At 47.2% G+C, this 22084-nt stretch overlaps 1 protein-coding gene across 5 annotated transcripts in view; it reads right to left on the bottom strand.

Annotated features, from left to right (window-relative positions):
* Positions 1 to 22084, bottom strand: part of dennd1b (DENN/MADD domain containing 1B) — a 93050-nt gene that overhangs the window by 27935 nt on the left and 43031 nt on the right. For 3 of the 5 annotated variants that reach the window (XM_026147432.2, XM_080292137.1, XM_080292136.1), the window contains 7 exons: positions 21151 to 21231; positions 20234 to 20293; positions 17556 to 17609; positions 16961 to 17071; positions 10497 to 10597; positions 8720 to 8765; positions 7504 to 7605 (listed from right to left, as the gene is read on the bottom strand). In XM_026147432.2, coding sequence (XP_026003217.1) covers positions 7504 to 7605; positions 8720 to 8765; positions 10497 to 10597; positions 16961 to 17071; positions 17556 to 17609; positions 20234 to 20293; positions 21151 to 21231 — 555 coding nt within the window. The remainder of the gene's footprint in view (positions 1 to 7503; positions 7606 to 8719; positions 8766 to 10496; positions 10598 to 16960; positions 17072 to 17555; positions 17610 to 20233; positions 20294 to 21150; positions 21232 to 22084) is intronic. The other 2 variants (XM_026147433.2, XM_080292138.1) reach the window with 2 other exon arrangements.

Below are 22084 nucleotides of genomic sequence, written 5' to 3'. Positions count from 1 at the left end.
AGTTGTCAAGAGGCTCTCCTCACCTGCTCAGCAGTAGTCTGTGTTGTGGCAGTGCGAGGAGGAGGCAGAGCTAGCGAGGCACTGCTCCTCTCTGTGTGGGCTGTGCCAGCCTAGCACAAAAGCACAATGTTTGATCGGGTTGCGCAGGAAGTCTAGATTACTCTAACAGTGGGCTGGTAGCGCTGGCTTTGAATCCCAATTGCAAAAGGAAAACATTACGTTTAACCTTCAACCTCAATTAGCGAGAAATGGATCAAGTGCACCTCCAAACTTTGCATTGTTTCAGTCTATATTCTACACCAGCGTAAAACAGGTTCAAATACCACCCGCCAAACTGGGACAGAAACTGGGAGTGCACAATGACCACCAAGAAAAGGGAAAATTCCCGTTTGAATTAATCTAACGTAGAGTCATCACGTCGTGTGCTCTGCGTTCCAACACAGCGTTTCTCAAACGTACCAGTGTTGTTCCTGTTACCCTCATCTATCACATCACCGCACGCACTCTGTTTATTTGCACACCTCTTAAATTGTTATTTGCACATTTTTACTGTAAATGACGGTGGCCCTGAGAGGCCAAACGGACTGCAACTTAAGAAAACACCAGCAATAAGAAAAACGCTGCAAAAGCGCACAAAACACACCGGAAATGGGGAAACGGAAATAGGAAAAAAGTTATTTCCAAAAGCACAAGTGTTTCTGGGGAAACAATAACCGACAAAACAGTTGCAGGAACCAAAACATGCTAAGAATTGCGCACTTAAACCAAGTGGAGGACCTGTCGGAGAGGTGTGTTAGCCTAACTAAAAATCACGAGATTAAAACACACTTACCTAGCATGTTTTGGTTCCTGCAACTGGTCCGCCAGGTTATTGTCTCCCCAGAAACACTTCCCTTGTGCTTTCGGAAATCTGTGTTTCCTATTTCCGTTGTGTTTTGTGTACTTTTGCAGCTGGTGTTTGTTTAAGTTGCAGTCCGTTTGGCCTCTCAGGGCCACCGTAGTAAATTTTGAAATTTAAAATCTGTAAATTTTGTAAATTTGCTTATTGCAATTTAATGGTCGGGCATTGCAATAAGCATTTCACCAGATGTCTTACTGTGTATGTGTGTGAGACGAATAAAATTTGAGTATCTGCAGCGAAAAAGTCAAAGCGACGAAAGCAGAAAAACATCTGACCGCATGTTTGCAGCAAATATGATAAAGTGCTGATCTGGTCTGTGGTCGCGCACATCGCGCCGCGGCGTTGGGGGGATTTTGTCATCTGGCATCTGCAATTAGCCGATCTGGGAAACTTCAGGGAGGAGAAGCAAAGTGTTAGCACAGCTCACACGGAGGACACGCGGGGAGAGGCAGAAAGAAAGGCAGCCGGAGAGTGTGGCGGTCTTAAACTGGGACAAAGACAAAATGAACAGTGTTGATTTGGCTCCCCTGGGCTTTCTCACTCTCCACAGCGTCCCCGTGCTGCCATCGCAAATGCTCCCAGGCATCAAACAGAAAGTTTATCACGGTTAAATTAACAAGTGTCATCTCCATATTCACTCATTGTGCTAAATGCTTTTATGTTTATGTAAAGCCCTTTTTGGAATTAATATTTAATGTTTATGTGCATTTTCACTGTTTTCCCCCTTCCTCGCAAATCATTAAACTGCCTCCCCCCCTCTCCTTTTTGGAGGGGGGAGAATCAAAGCGAACACAATGTCAGTCTACGAGGGGGAGGCATACCCCCGAAGACTGTCAGAGGAGCCGGATCGTGGAGTTTACTGTGCGCACTGCAGCTTTGAACGGGTGAGAGCGCCGCGAACACTTTTTAATGAGGTGGGGACACAATCACCGTTTTGTTTTTTTACTTCCCGGCGTTTGAAAAACGGGCGATAAAGCGAAGAGTTGGAAGTTTCACCTTCGTTCACGGGAAGAGTTCAAAAATCCTCCTTCGGTCACACGTAGCGATTAATTAAATTGTCAGATATTACAAATCAAATATAGTCGTAGCTGTTTGGTTAATAGAAATGAAAACGTGCCTCGCACGGGAACAAAAAAGAAATAAATAAAACCAACGTGTACGTCGTAATTGGGTTTTGAATATGGCGCCTACGCCACAATCATCAGGTGTGCCTCCGCGGTAATGGCTCTGTCAAACTAATTAACTTCTGCAGTTTGAGTGAAGCTAACGAGATGCGTACAGGCATCAGAGGAAGGCCAGGCTCTACAGGTGATAACCCTATTTGGCAGTGACATTTTTTAGTGTAAAGTCACAGTGGCGGTGATGAGATCAAAGGCAGAGAGTCCCCCATTGGGTCCAATTAGAACTATAGCATTGTACAGGGAAGGGGTGGCAGGGGGAGAGAGGGGAGTGGGCGGTTGTCGGAGAGAGACACACAGAGAGAGAGAGAGAGGGGAAAAACTGTTGAGTTATGATATTCATAATCTATGCAGAGAGGCCTTTCCAGTACAGGTCTTCTCCCCATAGCTGTGATCTTTTCAATTTACATCAAGGGAAGATGGTCGGGGATGAAAGCGGGGCATCCAGGCGCTCGGCCCCCAGAGGGCAGACACGGGGCCTCATTAAGGCCCGGCCCAGCCAGCCCCAAACAGGATTTGAAGTGCGTCACATAAAGAGCACGGGGTCAAAGGTCAGACATAGAACAGATCTCCATTTAACTCTCCAGCTGGAGATGGTAATTAGCAGGTGCAATGATGATCCCTGCCTGAATGTAAGGGATGATACCTCTGTAGGTGACACCAGGCATCTGTGTGAACGCGCGCGAAAGTCTGCGCTCACGCCGCCGCCTTGATGCATCGAGTGAGCATCAATCAAGGGCCTCGCACTGCTGCGCACGTGTGCGCGAAACGCACGAGCTTTTGGAGAATTTTTTAAAAAGCAAACTTACCATGTGATTTCCTGTTTTGTAAAGTGACACAGAATCAGGTAATGATGACGCACACAAACGTTCACTTTTAATAAACAAAAGGAGAAGAAAAAACATCTGCAAACGAGCTCGATTATATACAGATATGTAGAATTTTACTTTCAATTTTTACTTGGGCATTACAAAAAAAAAAAAGTCTCACAAATAACGACCCCGATGCTTCTCTGTTGTTTTAAAAGAACGAATAAAAAGTTGGATTTTCTTCTCACAAAAAAGGAATGTTTTGTTTAAGAATCTGTCCAGGGAAAGAAAGCCATGGGGACGCAATTAAAGAACTACAAAGAAAAAAATAGTTATGAAAATCTCCCACTTTCTTTTGATGTGCTGCAGTCTGAACTGTACACACACACACACAAATCTGAACAAAGACGCACAGAGAACACACACACACACACACACACACACACACACACACACACACACACACACACAGAACACAACTTGGAATCTGTGAGAAATCATTCATTCTTTCAATTAAAGATAAATATTAGATATCTTTTAAACCGCAAAATGAAAATTAACCATAAAAATGCAGAACAAAGACAAATCTACACAAATACAATCGATACTAGTTTTAGGTTTGACTGCAAGAAATTATTATTTTTTAAATCAGTAAAGCAGTGGAAGAAAAAACTAAAGAATAAAGTATTCAGAGCGTTGCAATACATTAGTCAGGCGAAATGAGAAAGGGTGAGAAAGCAAAGGGGGGAAGCAGCGTGTGTGTGTGTGTGTGTGTGTGTGTGTGTGTGTGTGTGTGTGTGTGTGTGTGTGTGTGTGTGTGTGTGTGTGTGTTTTAATAGGGCTATCTCATTGCCATGAGATTCTGCCCGGTGTGGGGTTACTTTGTCAAGCTGACCTCTTATAGCAGCTGAGCGGCTGAGTTTTGCATACATAATTAACTACAGCTAAATGTCATCCCTCACTTCAATAACTAACGCAGTGGGTGATGCTGCTCTCCCTTTTTGACTTCTAATCCAGAGCGAAGCGCCGGCAGACCGACTATGTGAAAATGAAGTGCAGCTTTTTAAACTCCACGCGAGTCAATGAAGGGCTGCTAACGCTGCAGCGGGAGTGTGCACGCCTCAGAAAGACAAATCACAACCTGGAAAACGAGGCTTTAAATGAGCACCGTCTGACGTTTGCAGTCGGTACAATGCAGACTCACAACAAGGAAATCAGATACTTTGCTTGCAGCTTGTTATGATGTGGTGCAGATTCCAGGACTGTTTCTGGTAAAGTACAGCGTGTAGCCGGGGTGGAGCGACTGCATTCCCGGCGCTGAGCTACCACGTAGTTGCAGCACAGCATGCGAGGGACTTTACCGTAGGCAGCTTTGCTTTAAGTGAAGCAAACTTGACTTATTCTGAAGTGAAAATGGACAAAATCTGAGCAGAAAGTTTACCCCAAACTACACTTGAACGACAAACGTTCCTCCGGCGTGCGGGTGTCTCCGTGTGAGTGTTGCCTGCCGCGCTCTGCTCTACACGATGACGTAGATGTTGTTTTCTGGAAAATGTCAGAAACCGAACGCCAAATTAAAGCCGCGATGTTTGATTAAGTGTGCCAGGTGATCTCAGGAGAGGCGCGCAGACGCAGCCTCAACCCCCTCGTTCATTTGTAAACCTCCAAATGTAGGCTTGAAATACAGGAAGTAGGAGTGTACGCTGTAAATCCCCCCCTTGATTGGGAATACAAATGATCAAATGTGCGAAGGCTAGGTACGTACGGGTACGCGGTGTCAGCAAAGTAGCGAGAGGCAGAGAGGAGGAGAATAGAAGGAATTAGGCTGTGATGTGAGAGGGAGCATCTGAAAATAAAGATGTGAGCTGCATTGTAGCAGCTCACCTTGAATACGCGGCACAGAAAGAATAATACATGAAAACAAAAAATTCTTCCATCATTGGTTTGAGATCAACTGCCAGGATCAAAAAACAATCCGATTCAGACGCGCGGTGTTTGTTTTCGGAATTAACAGACTCCTAATTTGCTATTCTTGGATACTTTTAATGACTGGTGGAGTAAACAGCTCCTCCAACCAAAAGCCAATTATAACTTTATCAGCACAATCTCTGCTGAAGAATCGCAGCTCTCAGAGAAGGAAACAAAAATACCTTGATCTTCCAGGGAAAACTACAGCTTCTTCTTTATTTGTTTTTATCGACTATTCCTTTTCAGTAAGCTTGTCAACACGTTGCTTTTACTGACACGAGCGCAGCCTGTTGTGAGATCAACATTAATGTATAAAAAAAAAGTATCGAAACTTTTGGTTAAAGCAACTCTAAATAATGCAAAATCCTGCCAGAGCACTGTAGGCTCCATTTGTCTGATAATATCAGGCCTTTTATTTAAAAACAACAGTCAACAAACAAACACACGGCTTTGTTGTGGACTGCCACGCTTCAGATATCCTTCATGTTCCAAATAAAAACAAAAAAGACAAAAAGAAATTAATTCTGAATCTTTGATTAATGTGACGTTTCCAATTTAAAAACAATAAAAATCAAGAGTTGCCCTCAAACGTTGGCGGCATCCTTACCAATTACTCTCAGTCAGATCTTTCCTTCTCGCTGCTAAACGGAACCGCTACTGGCGTGGTAGCGTTCGTAATAGTCAATAAATCTAAAATATTATGTGTGAAGTTGCGGGAAAAGACCATTAAGGGGGCGGAGCTGGAGCAGGGGTCCCGTCTGAAAGACAGACACTAATTCGGGACAACTGTGAACTCTGAACCCGCTAAAAGCTCGGCCACTGGTCAGCAGATCCTCGTAATGGAGTCCACATGTGCTCGCGCCGCCACAATTAAACGGATCTCCAAAGGTTTCCTTAAATCAACATCGGGGTGTTTTTAGTCGTACGCGCAGAAGAACCGCCCGTGGCCTCTGAATCCATTTGATGCTTTTATATATTCACACAAAGTGAAATAATCGTTGGGCTTCACGCCGAATAAACCCGAGCGTTACAGCGAGAACCGCCGAGAAACCAGGAGCGCCTTTCATAGCTCGGCAGCTCAGCCCAGGCAGAGAATCGCTCAGCATTAATCAAGATTTCAGGCCTCACTTTGACAAACTGCACAATGCCTCCTTTTGTGTAAACACAAACATCAAATGCCATGTGGCGTGTCCTCATCACTAACAAGCAAACTAACAAGAGACCTGGAATTCCACTCAATTAGTACCTGCTCGCTTTGTTATTAATCTGCTAACCTCCGCGAAGAGATGAGAGGAGACAGGAGGGGGAAATGAACGGGAATAAAAACAACAACAATTTGTTACGATAAATATATTAATGCCAGCAAAGTTTCCGTTTCAGGTGGTGTAATTCGACGTGATGTGCAGGCTATGTTCTGTCATTAGTCAGGAAAAATGGCGAGTGGGGATCAAAGCAAAAAAGCCTGCGAGCCTGCCACTTAATTTATCACACGGCAAAGACAAAGGCTTCTCTCTCCGCTTCTGTCGCCTTCAAAAGCCCCGACTCTTTTTTATGACAAACTCAGTTTGCAATTTAATTTAGGGATTCGGTCCCTGGGTGCAGAAAAGCAAGCAGGCAGGAAGTGAGAAGAAGGTAGCCAGACAGGCAGAGAAGCAAACAGCGGCTGCAGGAAACGTCCAGGCAGGCGGGAAGCGCTGCGAGGGAGGGAGACAAGAAGGCAGACAGGTGCCATGAAACTCCAGCAGTCAGGCAGGCAAACGGGCGAGAGAGCTGGCAGAAAGTGTAAAAGAGATCGGTGCACACAGTAAAGAGGCATTCACACACGCTAGCAGTCATAGTAGGCTGAGCAGCGCTAAACCAGGAGAACCAGAGAAGTGTGGGAGTGCGAGCAGGTCTGGAGTCTGCTGGGCAGTGGATGAAATTATGTCCTGCTGCTGGGACAGGAGTCCCGTAGGCGGTGGAGCCCGAGCATATACTGTTAGCAGCGTGGGTAAAAGAGCGTCCGCAGCCTCGGCGGGGCCTCGCCGTCTCACGGCGGAGCTTTAAACACACACCGTGAAGAAGAGCTAAACAAACACCACAAAGACCGGTGTGTGCGAGTGACCCCGACGCCACGGTGATGCTTCCCGTAGCACTGACCGGCGTCGGCGCTCCGTTAATTAAAGAGACGACGCGCTGGCAGGTGGCTTCACTGCCCACTCTGGTAATTGGCCCCTTTCTTCCCACTCTCTCCCCCCACAAAATCACCCATCTCTGCCTGTTCTTTTCTCTGCCTCCTCCTATCTCTCCTCCTCAGAAACGTGCCAGTGGGCAGGCAGAAACGCAAGACTTTGTGAAATAATGATTAGAATGGATGGAGATGAAGGGAAGGGAGTTTCACATTTTCCCACAAGCCTCTGATGGTCGGGGAATGCTGTTTGCCTTCCAGCGTCATACGACGCGACGGGAGTTTACTTTAGACAGCCGCAGTCTGAGGAGCCAGTGCTGCAGTCATTAATGATGCGGGGAGGGGACAGAGCCGTACTCTGACAAGTTTCTGGATGTGTGTGCGCTTTAGTTTTCTTGCCATGCGCGTGTGCACGTGAGATTACTGCGTGTGTGTGTGTGTGTGTGCGATGTAGCAATAAAAGCTGCGCGTTGGTCTCACCACGTCACTCGGGAGGTTGTGCAGGTCGTCGAAAGGGCTCTCCAGGGTGTTTGTATCCACGTTCAGGATGACCACGTCCTCCAGCGATCGACTGCGCACTCTCTACGGGAGGAAAAGGGCGACGTTAGTGCAGCAGCGTAGATATTCTCATCATTATTATTTCACAAGTGTATACACATACACTCAGAGCGATCATTTATTGTTTTTCTTAATGATGGTTGTGCTGGAGACTTCCTGTGCATCTGACATCTTTCAACATAATAAATATTTGTATTTGTGGAATTATTAAATTGTGAAACGACGCCACGATTTTAAACCCGCAGTGTGGCCCAGGTGCGTTTCCCGGGAGACAAAGTTATTTCTGTCCTGAAGCCCCGGGAACATGAACATCCAGCAGCCGCGGTTAAAGCTGCACAGTTATCACACTCCTTTACGATTAAGGATGAAAAATGATTAGAACGTGTTTACGGTAACGCGCGCGCAGACGCGAGCTGGCGAAATGAAGAATGGCACCGAGAGAAAACATTTGGACCGCGCGAACATTTTCCACAGCACCAAAAACCTCACGCATCAATAACAACACCGTGATGCTGCGGCGTGCCGCACGCATCCTGATGGCGACAAATTCAACAATTATTTCAGTGTGGTGCAGGATGCAGGCAGGTGTGTGTGCGGGGACGGCGGGTGGGGGGGGCAGCGTTGTGTGTGAATTTCTAGTTTGTCACTTTTGTGACAGCCTGTGCAGCGGAGGCTCACATGCTGATCTGGACTAATTATGTAGTGGCGGAAAGAAGGTCTGTCACGGATGCAGAGTGTGATAAATACTGCCACTGCCGCAACTGTCAGACAAATATCACACACACACACGTGTGCATTAGAACATATGCATCTGCACAAACACACACACCTACATACTAACACTTACACACAAGTGTAAGCGTGTGTGTTTTTGCAACATGCATTCACACAAAGCAGCAGTGCTGCTGATGACTTGCCCCCCAAACAACACAATGAAGTAAGAAAGCTCTTTGTTTGCAGATGCTTTCTTGGGCTTCTGTGTACGTTTGCTTTAAGGAAGCACGAAAGCAGCAGAGGAAGTGAAAAGAGAAGAAAATATAGCTGTCAAATCTTATTGAAACACTCAAATGAAAACCATCTACAAAATGAACACGTAACATTCAAATCTACTGAAAATGCTAAAGACTTTCGAACATACCTCGAGCAGACTGAGATGAACTCCCACAAAGTACGGCATAGGGGCGCTGTGGACAGAAAGAGTGAGACCTGTGAGATCAGACGCTTACACGGAGGAAACATTCACGGAGGACACTTCAGCGATGACACGAGTCTTTGAAATAAAAAAATCACAGCTGTGGAAATTAGTTTCTTTGTATTCCATACATGTAATCTGAATACATTTCAGGGTTACATGTGCTGAAATGTGAAGGCCTGACTTAAAATGATTAAGAACAGTGGTAATCACGTATCGCTAAAAATAACAACGGTCACTAATCCTTAAAATAATTACAGTTGACACTGCTGCATGTACTGACAACTATATTTAATTGAACCCAGCTGACAGGCACAGGCAGCACATTTTCTACTCCCTGTAAGGTTTGTGATTATTTCCCAACAGCATCAGATTAACTGCAGCAGCACAAACTAATCTCATGTTACAGGATTTATTCTTAAAAGCAGGTAAAAGCACAAAATGTGTTCTCGCCTTCCTTACATCGCTGATTGAGACTGAATAAAAGATTAAACAAGAACAGTTTAAAAATAACACACCGACTTATACTGGCAGAAATGCAAAACTTACTGGTTAATAACAAAAGTACAAAACAACAAGCATCAGTGCAACATTTAAGGCTCGGTTTCTCTCCGAGTCGACTGATAGTTTCAGGAAGTGCAGAAAGAATTATTCCCTCAGAAAGTTAAAGGGCAGATGTGTCAAGAGTTTTATTTTTATTTTCAAAAACAACAAAAAAAATAAAGTGTTTGGTTTTTCGGGGTTATTATCATGTCGTCCTCATTTGGTGTGATATATATCTTCGTTTTCAAAGTTTGCGGAAAGGAAAAGTTGAATCACGGACCGCTCCCCATCAGCACGAGGAATAAAATCAACAAAAACAGTCAAATAATAGAAACCATTTTTACGATGAGGTTTACAGAGGCGGTAATAATCGGATAGTTTGGGGTCAGCGTGTTCCTGGCCAGAATGATTCAGCAGCCACAGGCTTGTAATCAGCTTAAAGCAACTGAAAAACAAGCAGCAGGCCTGGATGCTGTTTTATGAATGTTCGACATTTACGCAGATCCAGTTACACAAACAGTAGACGCACAGGCATGGGCAGAGACGCTCATGCACACACACGCACACATCTAATGTAATTGCATTATCTAATCAGCGCATGAGGACACCGCTGTGATTGAATAAGATAATGATGAGTCTTTGCAGAGTGTTGAAAATCATATTTCACTGTCAGTGATTTATAGCTTCTTCAAGCCAAATGTCGCTGATGGTGAAGCGCTGGACAAACGTAAACGCGCTGCAAACGCTTTCACGCGTTCAGATCTGACGTTGACCCGAGCACGCGCGGCTTTGCAGACGAGCCGCGACTCCCGCTCCGCATCCAGTTTCAGTCAAGTCCGTCCAGATTTGTCGGATCTGCGTTGGATCGCTGGTAATGAAACCCTGAGAGAGCCCAGATGATGAGAGCGCGGCGGCGCCGGCATGAAATATGGAGCCCGGTGATCGGGGCCGTTCATTATGTCGAGGAAGCCACACGTGAGAAGTCGCGCCACAAGAGGAATCGCAAGAACATGAAGAATGGGTGGGAGAAGGTGTGAACACGAGTGTCTGCACTTTTAGTGGCAGAGCGCGACGTGCCGTGCGTGCACGTCTGCACACGTGTGCACTGGAGAGAAAACACTGGTGATGCTGATGCTCGTGGTGTTTGCTGCGTGTGTGCTGCAGAGGTGGTCAGCCTTACCAGCAGTAGTCCAGAAGATGCGGGGGCAGCACAGGGATGAAGATGTGCTGCCAGTACATGGGAAAGAGCAAAGCGGCGGCGCCGTGGACACACGCCGTTAACTACAGGAAGAGAGAGAAGATGTGAGGAGGAGGGATTCAAAAGGAAAAACTTTGAGCAACAACATAAAATTCATGAAAAGGCAGAACAGTTTGGAGACTCTGATTTGTGCTCTTGGTGAAAGTAATTTTAAGTAATAAATTACTTTTAAAAAAATGACTACAGTGGCCCCGCCCACACGCTGTTATGTCCTTTAATATAAACCAAACATGCAGTCGTTTCATGCGAACACATCCTCGTCCGTTTCTGATGGCCGAGCCCGCTGACAGGGCCCGCCTCCGACCTCGTGACAGAGAAAGCAGAGACGACTGATGTGAAAAGAAAACTATTAAAAAGATTGATCTAAGGAAAGCAGCCAACACGCATCCAGCGCCGTCTCCGTATCGATTTACTTGTCCAGGGTCATTAGAGCAAACACGTTTTGCTGCTATTGCACCTGGCCATTACGAGTCATTACTTTAAAACACTGATTCTGACCCCATTTTTTTAAAGAGTCAGAGTTCATTATTAAACTCTTTTTCAATCAGTGTCAGTAAGTCGGGATTGTGCTGTGACCTGCACAAAAGCAACAAAAGAAAGCCAAAACAGTCTGACAGTAGCCATAAAAATCTGAATTACCCCGACCACGATGACTGGGAAATTAAAAGGGAAAAGACGGAATAATTAACCTCTTTTTTTAAACAAATGATGAGGAGCAATCACGTGAAGATGACACTGCTTTTCAAAGGAGCTTTTTACACTGTCAAACCAATATTACACCCAGAACTAAAGTCATTGTCTTCCATTGTCTTAAAGCCAGCATCTCCCTCTTGACATCTCATCACATGAAACCGAGCTACAGTAATGACCTGCAGCGCGCGCGCACACACACGCACACACACGCACGCACGCGCGCGAGCACACACACACACACACACACACACACACACACACACACACACACACACACACACACACACACACACACACACACACACACACACAGGCGTTAGCTCATCCCCCAGATTAAAATAACATGATTAAATATGGAAAGAGAACAGAGGTCTGAGGGGCTCCTGCGGGACTTCATTAGGGCAAATTGCCAAAGAATGAAACATGAGTTAGCCAAGAGAGACTGCGGGCTAGGCCAATACCGCCGGGACCCCGGAGCAGCAGCCGCTGTTATACTGCTGCAGCTTCACAGTCAATGTGTGAAGCGGACACACGCTATCAGACGCACACGCGCGCAACTGCCAGGAGACCCCCTGCTCGCTGACACACGCAGTGTCACAATTGACCGGCCAAAAGCGGGCGAGCTCGGCGGCTGAAAACCACCGCTGCCAGAGAGAGAGAGGGGCCCCACCCCTCTGAATCCACCCAAAGATCAAGCCCGGACATCTGAAAAGCTCACAACAGAAAGCCTGTGTGTGTGTGTGTGTGTGTGTGTGTGTGTGTGTGTGTGTGTGTGTGTGTGTGTGTGTGTGTGTGTGTGTGTGTGTGTGTGTGTGTGTGTTTCCCTCCCAGCGTGTGTGTTTGGCCAGGAAAAAAAAAAAAGCCAACGTCTTTTCTTTTTTCCGTTTCGTTTTAATTGTCTCTCTGCAATCTCTCATACACGCAGTCCCACAATAGTTAAGACTTAATCAACATTTAATTGGTGTCTTGCTCTGTGTATCTGCATATGCATATTTCTGCTTCCTGCTGTCTTCAAATAAAACAACAATGCCACGCTCCTGTCAGGATTAATTCCCTGGCAAACAGTTTGGGGTTTTTATTTTCCTGTTTTTTTAGTTAATTCTGAAAATAAATCAATGCTATGAATATTAATGTATGAAAGTGAAGCACTTGGTGGAAAAGTGACGATCAGAACTCTCACGCCCTACGATGCTGAGGGGCCATTAAAATTGCGATCGGGAAAGGTCACCGATCTGGCTGCGGTTGTGCACGCACGCATGTGTACACGTGCCACGTGTGCATGCATGTGCGCGCACGCACGCGAAGCGCAGAGCCAACAGGCTACTGTATCCCTCCTCTGGGAGTGAGAGACAAGCCCCAGCCATTCGCTGGTACCAGGAGGTAATGGCTCAGAACACCTCGCTAACCAACTCCAATTATCTCCACCAAGCCTCAAGGTGAGCCCCCCAACCGGCATGATTTACTCTCAGGTTGAAAGTGAAAACAGGAGTATCTCTCTGCGCTTCTCTTCTTCCCAGGCTGGGTGGCTGGCTTGGGGGAGTCGGCCGAGAAGGGAGTCTGAAACTAAGATAATGATTTATAAAGCAAATCTAGATTTCACTTTTCATTTATGTGCTATCTCCAAAGCGGTGGAAGCGGCAGCGCGCCTTAGATAAGGTAACTCGAAGGGAACTCCAGAGGAATACTTCACATATTTGCTTCTCTAATTCAGCCTAATACACACGGCCGTGTCCTTGTCCTGGTTTTAGAACAAATGAGGCAAAAAGTAAAAGGAGGATAAATTGAAAAAGAAAAAAAAAGATACCCCTGTTTTTTTTTCTTCATTTATAGGGGGGCTTCACATGAGAGTGGGCCATGAGAGGCTAAGGCTGATAAAATATTTGCCAGGCTGATAAATAATAGATGAGTGGAGCCAAATGGCTTACACGCTGCACAAAAGACCTGGTGCTTAATATTCCATTCAATGGAGAATCACAGATACAGTCCCCAAGAACAAATACAGGATTAGGTGCTGGGTCCAGTCCTCGGGGACCAGGGCTATGCCCGGTAATGAGGGGCTGCCTGCCTCCTACACACTGTGCATGTGTGTGTGTTGCCCCTTCCTCTGAGGGAAGCTAACCGATTATACAGCGACAGCCTGCTTCAAAAAGCAGTCAAGGTCTTTGGTTCTGCCCTGAGAGCTTTTTAGTGCGCTGTAGCCGAGACAGAAAGTGTCCATACTAACACGGGTCTTCCCAGATCCATTCAGTGAGACTAAAGGAAGGACAGACCGAAAAGAGAGGGATCGAGAGATACAGAGGAGGAGGTGAAGGTTGGAGAAGATGGAAGAGGAAGAAAATTTGCAACTCGAAGTCGACGCCATAAACTCAGGAATGAAGCAGTTTATCAATAATGAGGTTTGATGTGATCCTTTGTTTCCTGGCGATCCATCAGCAGCAGAATAGAAAAGGGGAGTTTTTGTATTTACACATATTTTATTTGCCACTTTTTCACTGAATCGAGAACAACGTTTAGATAAATAAACCTCAATTTTGCATCCAAACTGTGTTTTCATGACCGAACAGCAGCGCCGCCCTTCAATTAAGTCCAGACCCGCTCGAGACATCAGCGCTCTGCCATACCCTTCCCATTATTCTTCACCTGAGCAGATTGACATGAGGCACAAACAATGCTGCTACGATCGCACTTAACGAGGTCCTATGACGGTCGCCGAGCCTTTAACCAGCTGCTCTCTGGTTTAAACGCAGCAAGAATAACCGCTGCTGCGGGCGACCTAATTCAGTTTGACAGGAGGAATCGACACGGCCGCTCTTGACCTCCTCACACCGGCCTGAAACACTCGCAGCCTCTCCTTCCAACTTTGTCCCTGCGCGCTCTCCAAATTCAATCCTGTTTTCATCCCAAGTCTCCATTACTTATTCCGTTTCCTCCTCTCCTCCTGCTGTCCTTCTGTCCCCTGCCACCTCTCCCTCATCCCCCCCCCCACCTCCCTGTAATTGTATTGCTGTGTTAGCCTTTCCCTCTCCTCTCCGGAGTAGTCACCAATTACCCACGCTCTGCTTTTCCCTCTGTTGACAAACGCCGGTGTCAGGCTCTGTACGACGCAAGCATGCCACAAACAGGTAGGTGGCGGGGGGGGTAGAGAGGGCACGCAGGACAACGCAGGCAGCAGCCAACGCCAGGCCTCCCACACAGTCCCTCACAGGAAGACATAAGGCATAAGGTACAAACACCTGTGAGCGCAGACGACGCGCACAAACAGATGCATGCTTAAAAAAAAAAGAAGCCGACGCTCTGAACACCCTCTGCACGCACATGTGCACGCACACCGTCGCAGCGACGACACGCGCCTTAAGACACACGGCAGAGACGAGTCTATCGAGGACAAGGTGGGGGAGGAGGGGGGAGGATGTCTTGATGTTCTGCAGTTGCCCAACAGCAGACAGACACATTAAGACTCCCAGGAAGAGGCAGGCAAAGTCAGAGAGAAAGAGAGGTGTAGTGGGAGAGAGTGAGAGACAGATGGACAGAAAATAATATGTCAGAGAGAAAGAATTACTAAGACAGAGAGCGAGGGGGGAGAGACGCCGAGAGAAGTGGGAGAAAGAGAGACGGGGAAGGAACAGAGGAAAAGGCTGGAAACAGAGAGGCAGCTGGCACTCCAGGGCACGCTGGATGGATAGCTCCTTGTTAGCATAGGCCTGACAGCCTGATGAGAGGGCTGCTGTCAGCCAGTGCCGGGGTCGGGGCGGTGTGAATTTGGGCGATAGGCAGGGCAGAGGCTGGGCTGCAGAGCTGGGGGGCCTCGGCATATGAAAGACTCAGAGGGGGTCCTCCCAGCTGACTAGTTAGAGGAAGGGCCGATGCAGCCCTATTATACGGGCCTATGACAAGGCTGCACGCACGGCTGGCTCCCGCCCCTGCGCCACCGCGACTGGCTTTTTTTTCTTTTTAAACAAAAAACAAAAAAGAAAACAGCGGCACCATTCACCTCTGGTCACGAAGCAGCAATAAGTCAACTGACGCATTGTTGTACGATCATGATTTATTCCTTTGCTTTTGGCTGCTTGCGAGACGCGGCAGCCATGTACCGACAGACTGACACGCTGGGTTCACCGGGGGCTTTAACACAGGCAGCACCTCGAGCAGGCAGAATAAATGCAGCACATCTCTGAGCGTGTGTGTGTGTGTTTCTATTCCCCGTCTCACTCTGCTCGGTTGAGATGCTGGACAGGCGGAGGTGGTGAAAAGCAGCTGGATGGTACTAACGATGTTACTAACAATACTTTCTCTCATACATCTTCTATCTGTAGCAAGCAGACTGGAGAAACACTGGCTGTCCACCCAGTGGCTGCCGACGCTCACTTTAGCCAACATTTGGACGAACTCTGACATAAATTATAATTCTCTCATCCAGTAACATATTCGATCACAAGACGGGGAACCGGATAACGAGCCGGAGCGCTTTCAAGTTAAGTACACATACGCTCAGATACGCGGCTTCGAGAATGGCGGCAACCATTTCCGCTTGAACTCGCGGGTCAATCTGCCCAACAACAAAAACAACGCATCACAGGAGCAGTAATAACACCATTATCCCAGCGGAGATGTGAAAATACTTTTGTGCTGCAGTTCCTGACATATAACGCTACCAAACCAAAACACCTCTCCCCGAGGAAGATGGATGGATAGATGAGTGGATGAAGAATTGCAGAGGATAAAAGGCTCACGGAGGTAAAGGTCTGACGTGGAGGCTCTTAAAATATCCTGTCGGCATATATTTGTTAGAAAAACAAGCTGAGATTTGTCTTCGGGCAGCAGAGGACTGTAAATCACAGACAGGGAAAAAATAAACCCCTCCCCTCCCCCAAGTATTCCTGCTGAAATAAAAACAGTCTCACCCTTGAGTCTGATCATTTACATCATGCACCGCTCCTGTCACTGCACCGTGTGCTGCTTGGATCTCCAGCACAGGTGCTGCTGGTCTGAGGAGCTGAGGGGAGACAGGTGAAATCCTCTAAGGGGCTGAGTCATTTTCACAGGTCTTCCTGATTATAGCTCCTGTGGGAGACCTTGGGAACTGTTCCCTCCAGCGCCCAAAACGCCAGGCGTGGGCCCCTGCGGCTGCTAAGTGTTCTGCAAAGGTGGCAGGACCAGCAACGCCGCGGATGCAGATAGGACTAGGATGACATCACTTCCCTCTCCCGCCTCATAAACGTTTGGCCTCATCAGCAGCGAGGATAACGGAGAGAGGCTGGAATGAGAGATTTCCTCCCTCGTGCAAACAGGCAGCGAGTTTAAGTTTTGTGAGAGAATCCAGCCCGCCTCTGTGGACATCAATGCGTTCCCCATTATAGGACGCAAATAATCCAGCTTTATCGTGGGCTGCCCGTCAGACCGGGCGGGGGCGGAGGGGTCGACAGATCTCCCCACATAAGCAGCAAAGTGTCAGATAAATATTCTCAGCATACTTGTTAGGGTTTGATGTCCTGCTGGAATATTGATGAAGGGACTCATGTTCAATCTATGCTTCAGCCACATACTTTATAACGAGGGTGTTAGAGCTCCACACCAAGGCATCGACAGCCCCACACGTGCGCACACGCCGGCTGAAAGCTCCACCTCAGCTCAAATTAAAAACAGAAAAGCACAAAGACCGAGTGTTTGTCGAGCGTCTGACGGGTGGGACTCACAGTGCTAAGCTTGCTTGAGGTAATGATGATGCGGCGTTCGTGCAGCATGCTGGCGTAGAGCTGGAGCATGTTGTTGATGTCCACGGCCACAAAGTACTCGGTCAGGTTTCTCTGGAGATGGACAAGAACAGGAGGACATTCAGGTTGGTAACAAACTGTCCTGGCACAACTCGTTTGCAGTAAAGCGCCAACGCTGCAGACTGAAGCCAGAGGAAACGCAGCAGTTGGACTTGTACGATTGCACACACTGTTTGGGAAACTTGGCAAACTTGTGCTAACTGCATCCCTTACACAGAGCCAACGTGATGGCACGTAGCTGTAAGTCCCCGCCTTAACGCTTCGAGCTGAGATTTGAATGCAGAAATCAACAAAGGACGCGAGCTCAGTTTGAATCTACCGACAGCCATGCCAGTCTGTGAACCTTGACATTAGAAGCAGAAGCACCGCAGGAGCTAAAGCTGATACAAGAGCGTGATGCAATCATTTCAAAGAGTGACATGTGTATCTGATTAAAAACGATTAGAGGCAAAGATGTTCCCAGAATACAGGGATTTCTCTTTATCTCTTCTTCCTTTTCTTTTCCACGCATACTTACACTCTCAGGGATAGTTGGCAGTCCATTGATATCCGGGGCGATGAAGTAGGAGTGCTGCGAAAACACAAACATGAGGAGAAAGAAGAGGGAAGGTCACGAGCGAGGCACGGCGCTCACGCAGGAGAGAACGAGGGGAAGAGGGAGAGAAAAAGGCCGTTCACTTTGTTCTATGATTTATGGCTCATCTTCAGCTCTGTCTATATGAATTGCTGAGCTGGTGTCTGAACTGTGGCAATGCTTTTATCAGGCCTACAGAACAGAGAAACTCAATAGCAGCTCAGCTCCCCGTAGACACCGACTGGGGTGATGTCTCCGGTGGAAAACGGAGTCTTTATTTAAGCGTTAAAAAGGCTCGCGGAGAGCGCGCGTGCACGACTCGGCGCAGACGCGCACTCTCGCGCACGGGTTGTTTAGAGGATCACAGGGCTGCCTGTCTCACTTTGGGAGAGCAGGGCAGGTTCAGTGTTCAGATCAAAGAGGCCTGAGAGAGGTGCTGTTTGGAGGTAGACAAACCACCAGGTGAAACACACTGTTGTGCGTCTCACACACACACTCTCCTGGAAGTACAGCTGCGCTTCTCTGAGGCCTTCGACTCAACCATCTGTTGCAGCTCTTCGTTCACAGGTTAGAGTCTCTGAAACGCACACTGAGACAAATCAGGTTAGAACGGATCAAAACTTTCAACTCTTTACATCATTAAACAGTCATTTACATTGGGAGTAACACAACAATGAAATCGGCAACTCGGACACCCACCCGCACCACCACCAGCACCACCCATTAAAAGTCCACCACAGTCAGGCAGGAAAAAAGCATGGAAACTTAATGCACAGGTGTCCAACTCCAGGCCTCGAGGGCCGCTGTCCTGCAGGTTTTAGATGTGCTTGATCCATCACAGCTGATTTAAACGACTAAATGACCTCAACATGTCCTGAAGGTCTCCAGAGGCCTGAGAATGGACTCATCATGTGATTCAGGTGTGCTGACCCAGGGTGAGATCTAAACCTGCAGGACACCGGCCCTCGAGGCCTGGAGTTCCCCCCACCTCTGTTTTAATGGTAAAAGGATCCAGTTTGTGTTCTGAGCTCGATCATCCGATTTCATCTTTGCCACTTTGAACGACATTATTGACGAATCCGATTCAGCGTTTCCAAAGAACGACGACCCGCCAGCTCATCTTATGATCGCTTTGATGCTGAAGACTAAACTCTGCATTTCTACGGATACGTTAAAGTCTTTCTACAAAGAGACACAGTAGATTTTATTTGCACATCATCATAATTTCATGTTGTTTGAATTCTCTGCCTGGCGACAAAGAACTATTCAGTTTAGTGTAAAACAAACAGCCCTTTCACTCCTTAAATAAATGTGATTTAAGGTCAAAAAAATGTGAAAAACCAATTTTCACGAGTAAACCATCAGTTTGCTCCCGGCGGACGGTCACCGTGCTGGTTGAACAAAGCTCAGAAGAGATAAAGACGCAGCAAATAAACAGAAACTGGAGCAGACATCAAGGTCTCTCCCCCGAAGCTTTGTATTATTGCTAAAGCCGTATTTGTATGCGTATTTTGCACGGCGACTTTCTGCAGCTGAAAAATAAAAACAAATTCGTTCTGATCGCTTAACGAGATGCGGGGTTGCTCGCCGAGACAGGAGAGCTCACGCACTGCAAACACTAACCAGACGCTCGCTCAGCCTTAACATCCGTAAGTTCTCTTAAAGATCCTTTTGTGACTTTTTGCTGATCAGCCCAAAACAAGGTTTTTGCTTGTTGCCAAGTAAGAAACAAAGCCACGTGATTTTCCTGCCCTCGGTGATGCCTGACAGAAAACACTAAAGCGAAGGAGCGTCTCCGGTTTCCACGTGCTGATTAGAGTTACAGTTAAATCAACGTCAGGCGCAGCGTCGCCGTGTTCATGTAGAGAAACTCTGATGGTTAGTTTGTGGTTACGCTGCAGCTCCGATGCAGAGCTGCGAACAAATAAAACTGCACACAAATAGTCACACGTGATTGGTTGACGGCATTAGTACTTGGTCATCAGCTTTAAAGTTGAGTTAATTCAGCTCGTCGTTGGAAACCTCTACCATTACCCATCTATCATCTATGATAAAAGATAATAAATAAATAAAGTGTAAAATCGAGGACTTGGTGCTAAGGACCGCCACCCGTAACCACGGTAACTCTCCGCCTCCCTCTCCTTGTGCTCTGTGTAACTAAACAAAGTTACAAATTCGCGATGCTGTGATAATCACAAGCTGTGCTCCTCAACTCAACCCTGCCTTTCATTGGCTGTTTGCTTGCTTATCACCCCCCCCCACCCCCTTGTTCTTTCGAAGACTTGTTTATATAAAAACATTGAAAGTGGGTTAACTGGAAAGGCATCAAGGAGATTTTTTGAGTACAATTGCTTTAAACATAAAGAGAAGGGAAAAAAGACTTTTGATATTCAGAGAGAGAATCTAGCAGTGTGGAAGGGCATTAATCATTTACAAAGTTTGATTGTTTTCCAGAGGAAAAGAAACATACACCAAGGCCCAGGATAGTTTGTTTTTGTTATATTTAAAAAGATAGCGCAGCTTATTTGGCCAAATTGGAAATCCGCGGCTCCCATGCGATTAGTATAGCAGCAGTTTCATATTTCGCCTCCTCTGCCGTTCGCTCATTCCCCTCCACTCACCGGCTCCTTGCTTCGCCGATCTCTCAGTACTTGCCCAGTGGCAATATACAACTGCTCATTCTTGCACAATGAGAGGGAGAGAGAGAGAGAGAGGGTTCACAGATGAAAGGGGACAATGATTCTTCTTCTTGGCTGCCATGATAAAACAAAAACACACTTTAAGGGAATAATTCTGCTTCATCAATTAAATATCAAACTAGTGGCTTCTCCAGAAAAAGAGCGAAGGAGAGATGAAGCTATCACCTCTGTTCTCTGGGGCTTCTTTTCCAATCAACACTCAGACGGGAAGAAATGGACTCGTTAGCCTTCACAGAGATTTATTGATCGCCTCGTATTAGTCTTGTTAGGCTGGAAATTCATATGTTTAATTAGACGAGTGTTCTTCTACAGCTGTTTGTCTAATTGGTCCGAAAAAACAAAAAAACTAAAGAGAGGTGGTCCCCGAGGGCAGAGGCTCCCACGAAACCCTTTGATGCTGTTACAGTACAGAGGCCCTAAAACTCAAACAGATACTGGAGAGAAACCATCACGCTCGTCTTGAACAGGGACGTGACAGAGGCCGAGCTGTGTCACAGGCAGGCTTTCAGCGACCGAGCTCGTTAGGCCGTTCCACTTTTTGGATAAGCGGAGACACGGCGAGCTGTGAAAGGAGGCTTCCACTTTAAACATGTCCGGCTCAGGCTCATCGCACGCCGAAACAACGGGTTTCCAAACGGGGTGTCAGTCGCTGTTCCCACCTACAGCATCTACTGCTCTGCTCTCTCATTTATCTCAACCTCCGCTTTCCTCCACCCTCATGTGCTCGTTTCTTCTTTGTGACGACTTTAATTCTTTTTTAAAGTTGCACGCTGCCACAGTCACCACCTGTCCCCTCTTTCTGTCTCCGCCTCTGATAACGGGGAACACAAGATACCTACCACACTCAGGTTGACGGGCGTGAAGGGCTTTGGCACAGGCAGGTCATAGAGGGAGTTCAGCACGTCGTTCAAGTCGTTTTTCTAGAGGAGACAAACAAACAAGGAAAAGAGACGCGTGAATTTTATTCACTCGACTTGATGATGTCACAAGTTACGTGTCAATCTCAAACACGGCGCTGCTGCAGACCACAGGGCCGTAGGGCTCCGCAACATCCGACCGACATATGTTTAACGAGAAACGGCGAGGTTAAAAGACGAGCCGCAGACGCTTATTATCCGTCGGCGTTGATTTACAGCCCGAGAGCGGGCTGTCAGTAATTAAGCCCCCACCCTTCGCTGCAAAGACAGAGGCCGCAGGAAGCCGGCAGAGAACTCGGTCTGACCACAGATCAGGCCTGAGACGATCCTTCCAGCACTTACGGCTCTTTGACAGGATCACCGTTCACACTCTCGGCCTCCTGCTGGAGAAACAAAAAGGAGGGACGACTGTTTGCTTCAACTTCCTCTCTGAGAACTTTGTTTTGGTTTTGTGTACGAGCCGCTGCTCGCGCCAGGAAATGAACGCGCGAGCGTTTGTGTGTGTGTGTGTGTGTGCGTGCATGAAGTGGAAAAGAAATAGAAGCAATAGACGGCAATATACAGTAAAGGGAAGGAGGGTTAAGGAGGGAGGGGTGCAATCGAACAGCCTCCTGTCATGAGAGCCTCAATGCTCACACGCATGGTCAGCAACACGGCCTGGGGAAACAGTTCATTTACCCCTCGCCTTAAACCCTCATCGCTCTTCTGTCTTCCCTCGTCTGTCAACATCTCCCTCTCGCCTGGAACGGACAGCGGGGTAAATAGAAACCAAATCATGCACACTAACACTTCAGTCACCCAGGATTTCCAGCTATCCTTCTGTCTCCGTCTTCCTCGCACAAACTGTCCTGATCTG

This window comes from Astatotilapia calliptera, chromosome 17 (genome assembly GCF_964374335.1).
Source record: "Astatotilapia calliptera chromosome 17, fAstCal68.1, whole genome shotgun sequence".
NCBI classification, from domain to species: Eukaryota; Metazoa; Chordata; class Actinopteri; order Cichliformes; family Cichlidae; genus Astatotilapia; species Astatotilapia calliptera.
This window is presented reverse-complemented; position numbering and strand designations above follow the sequence as displayed.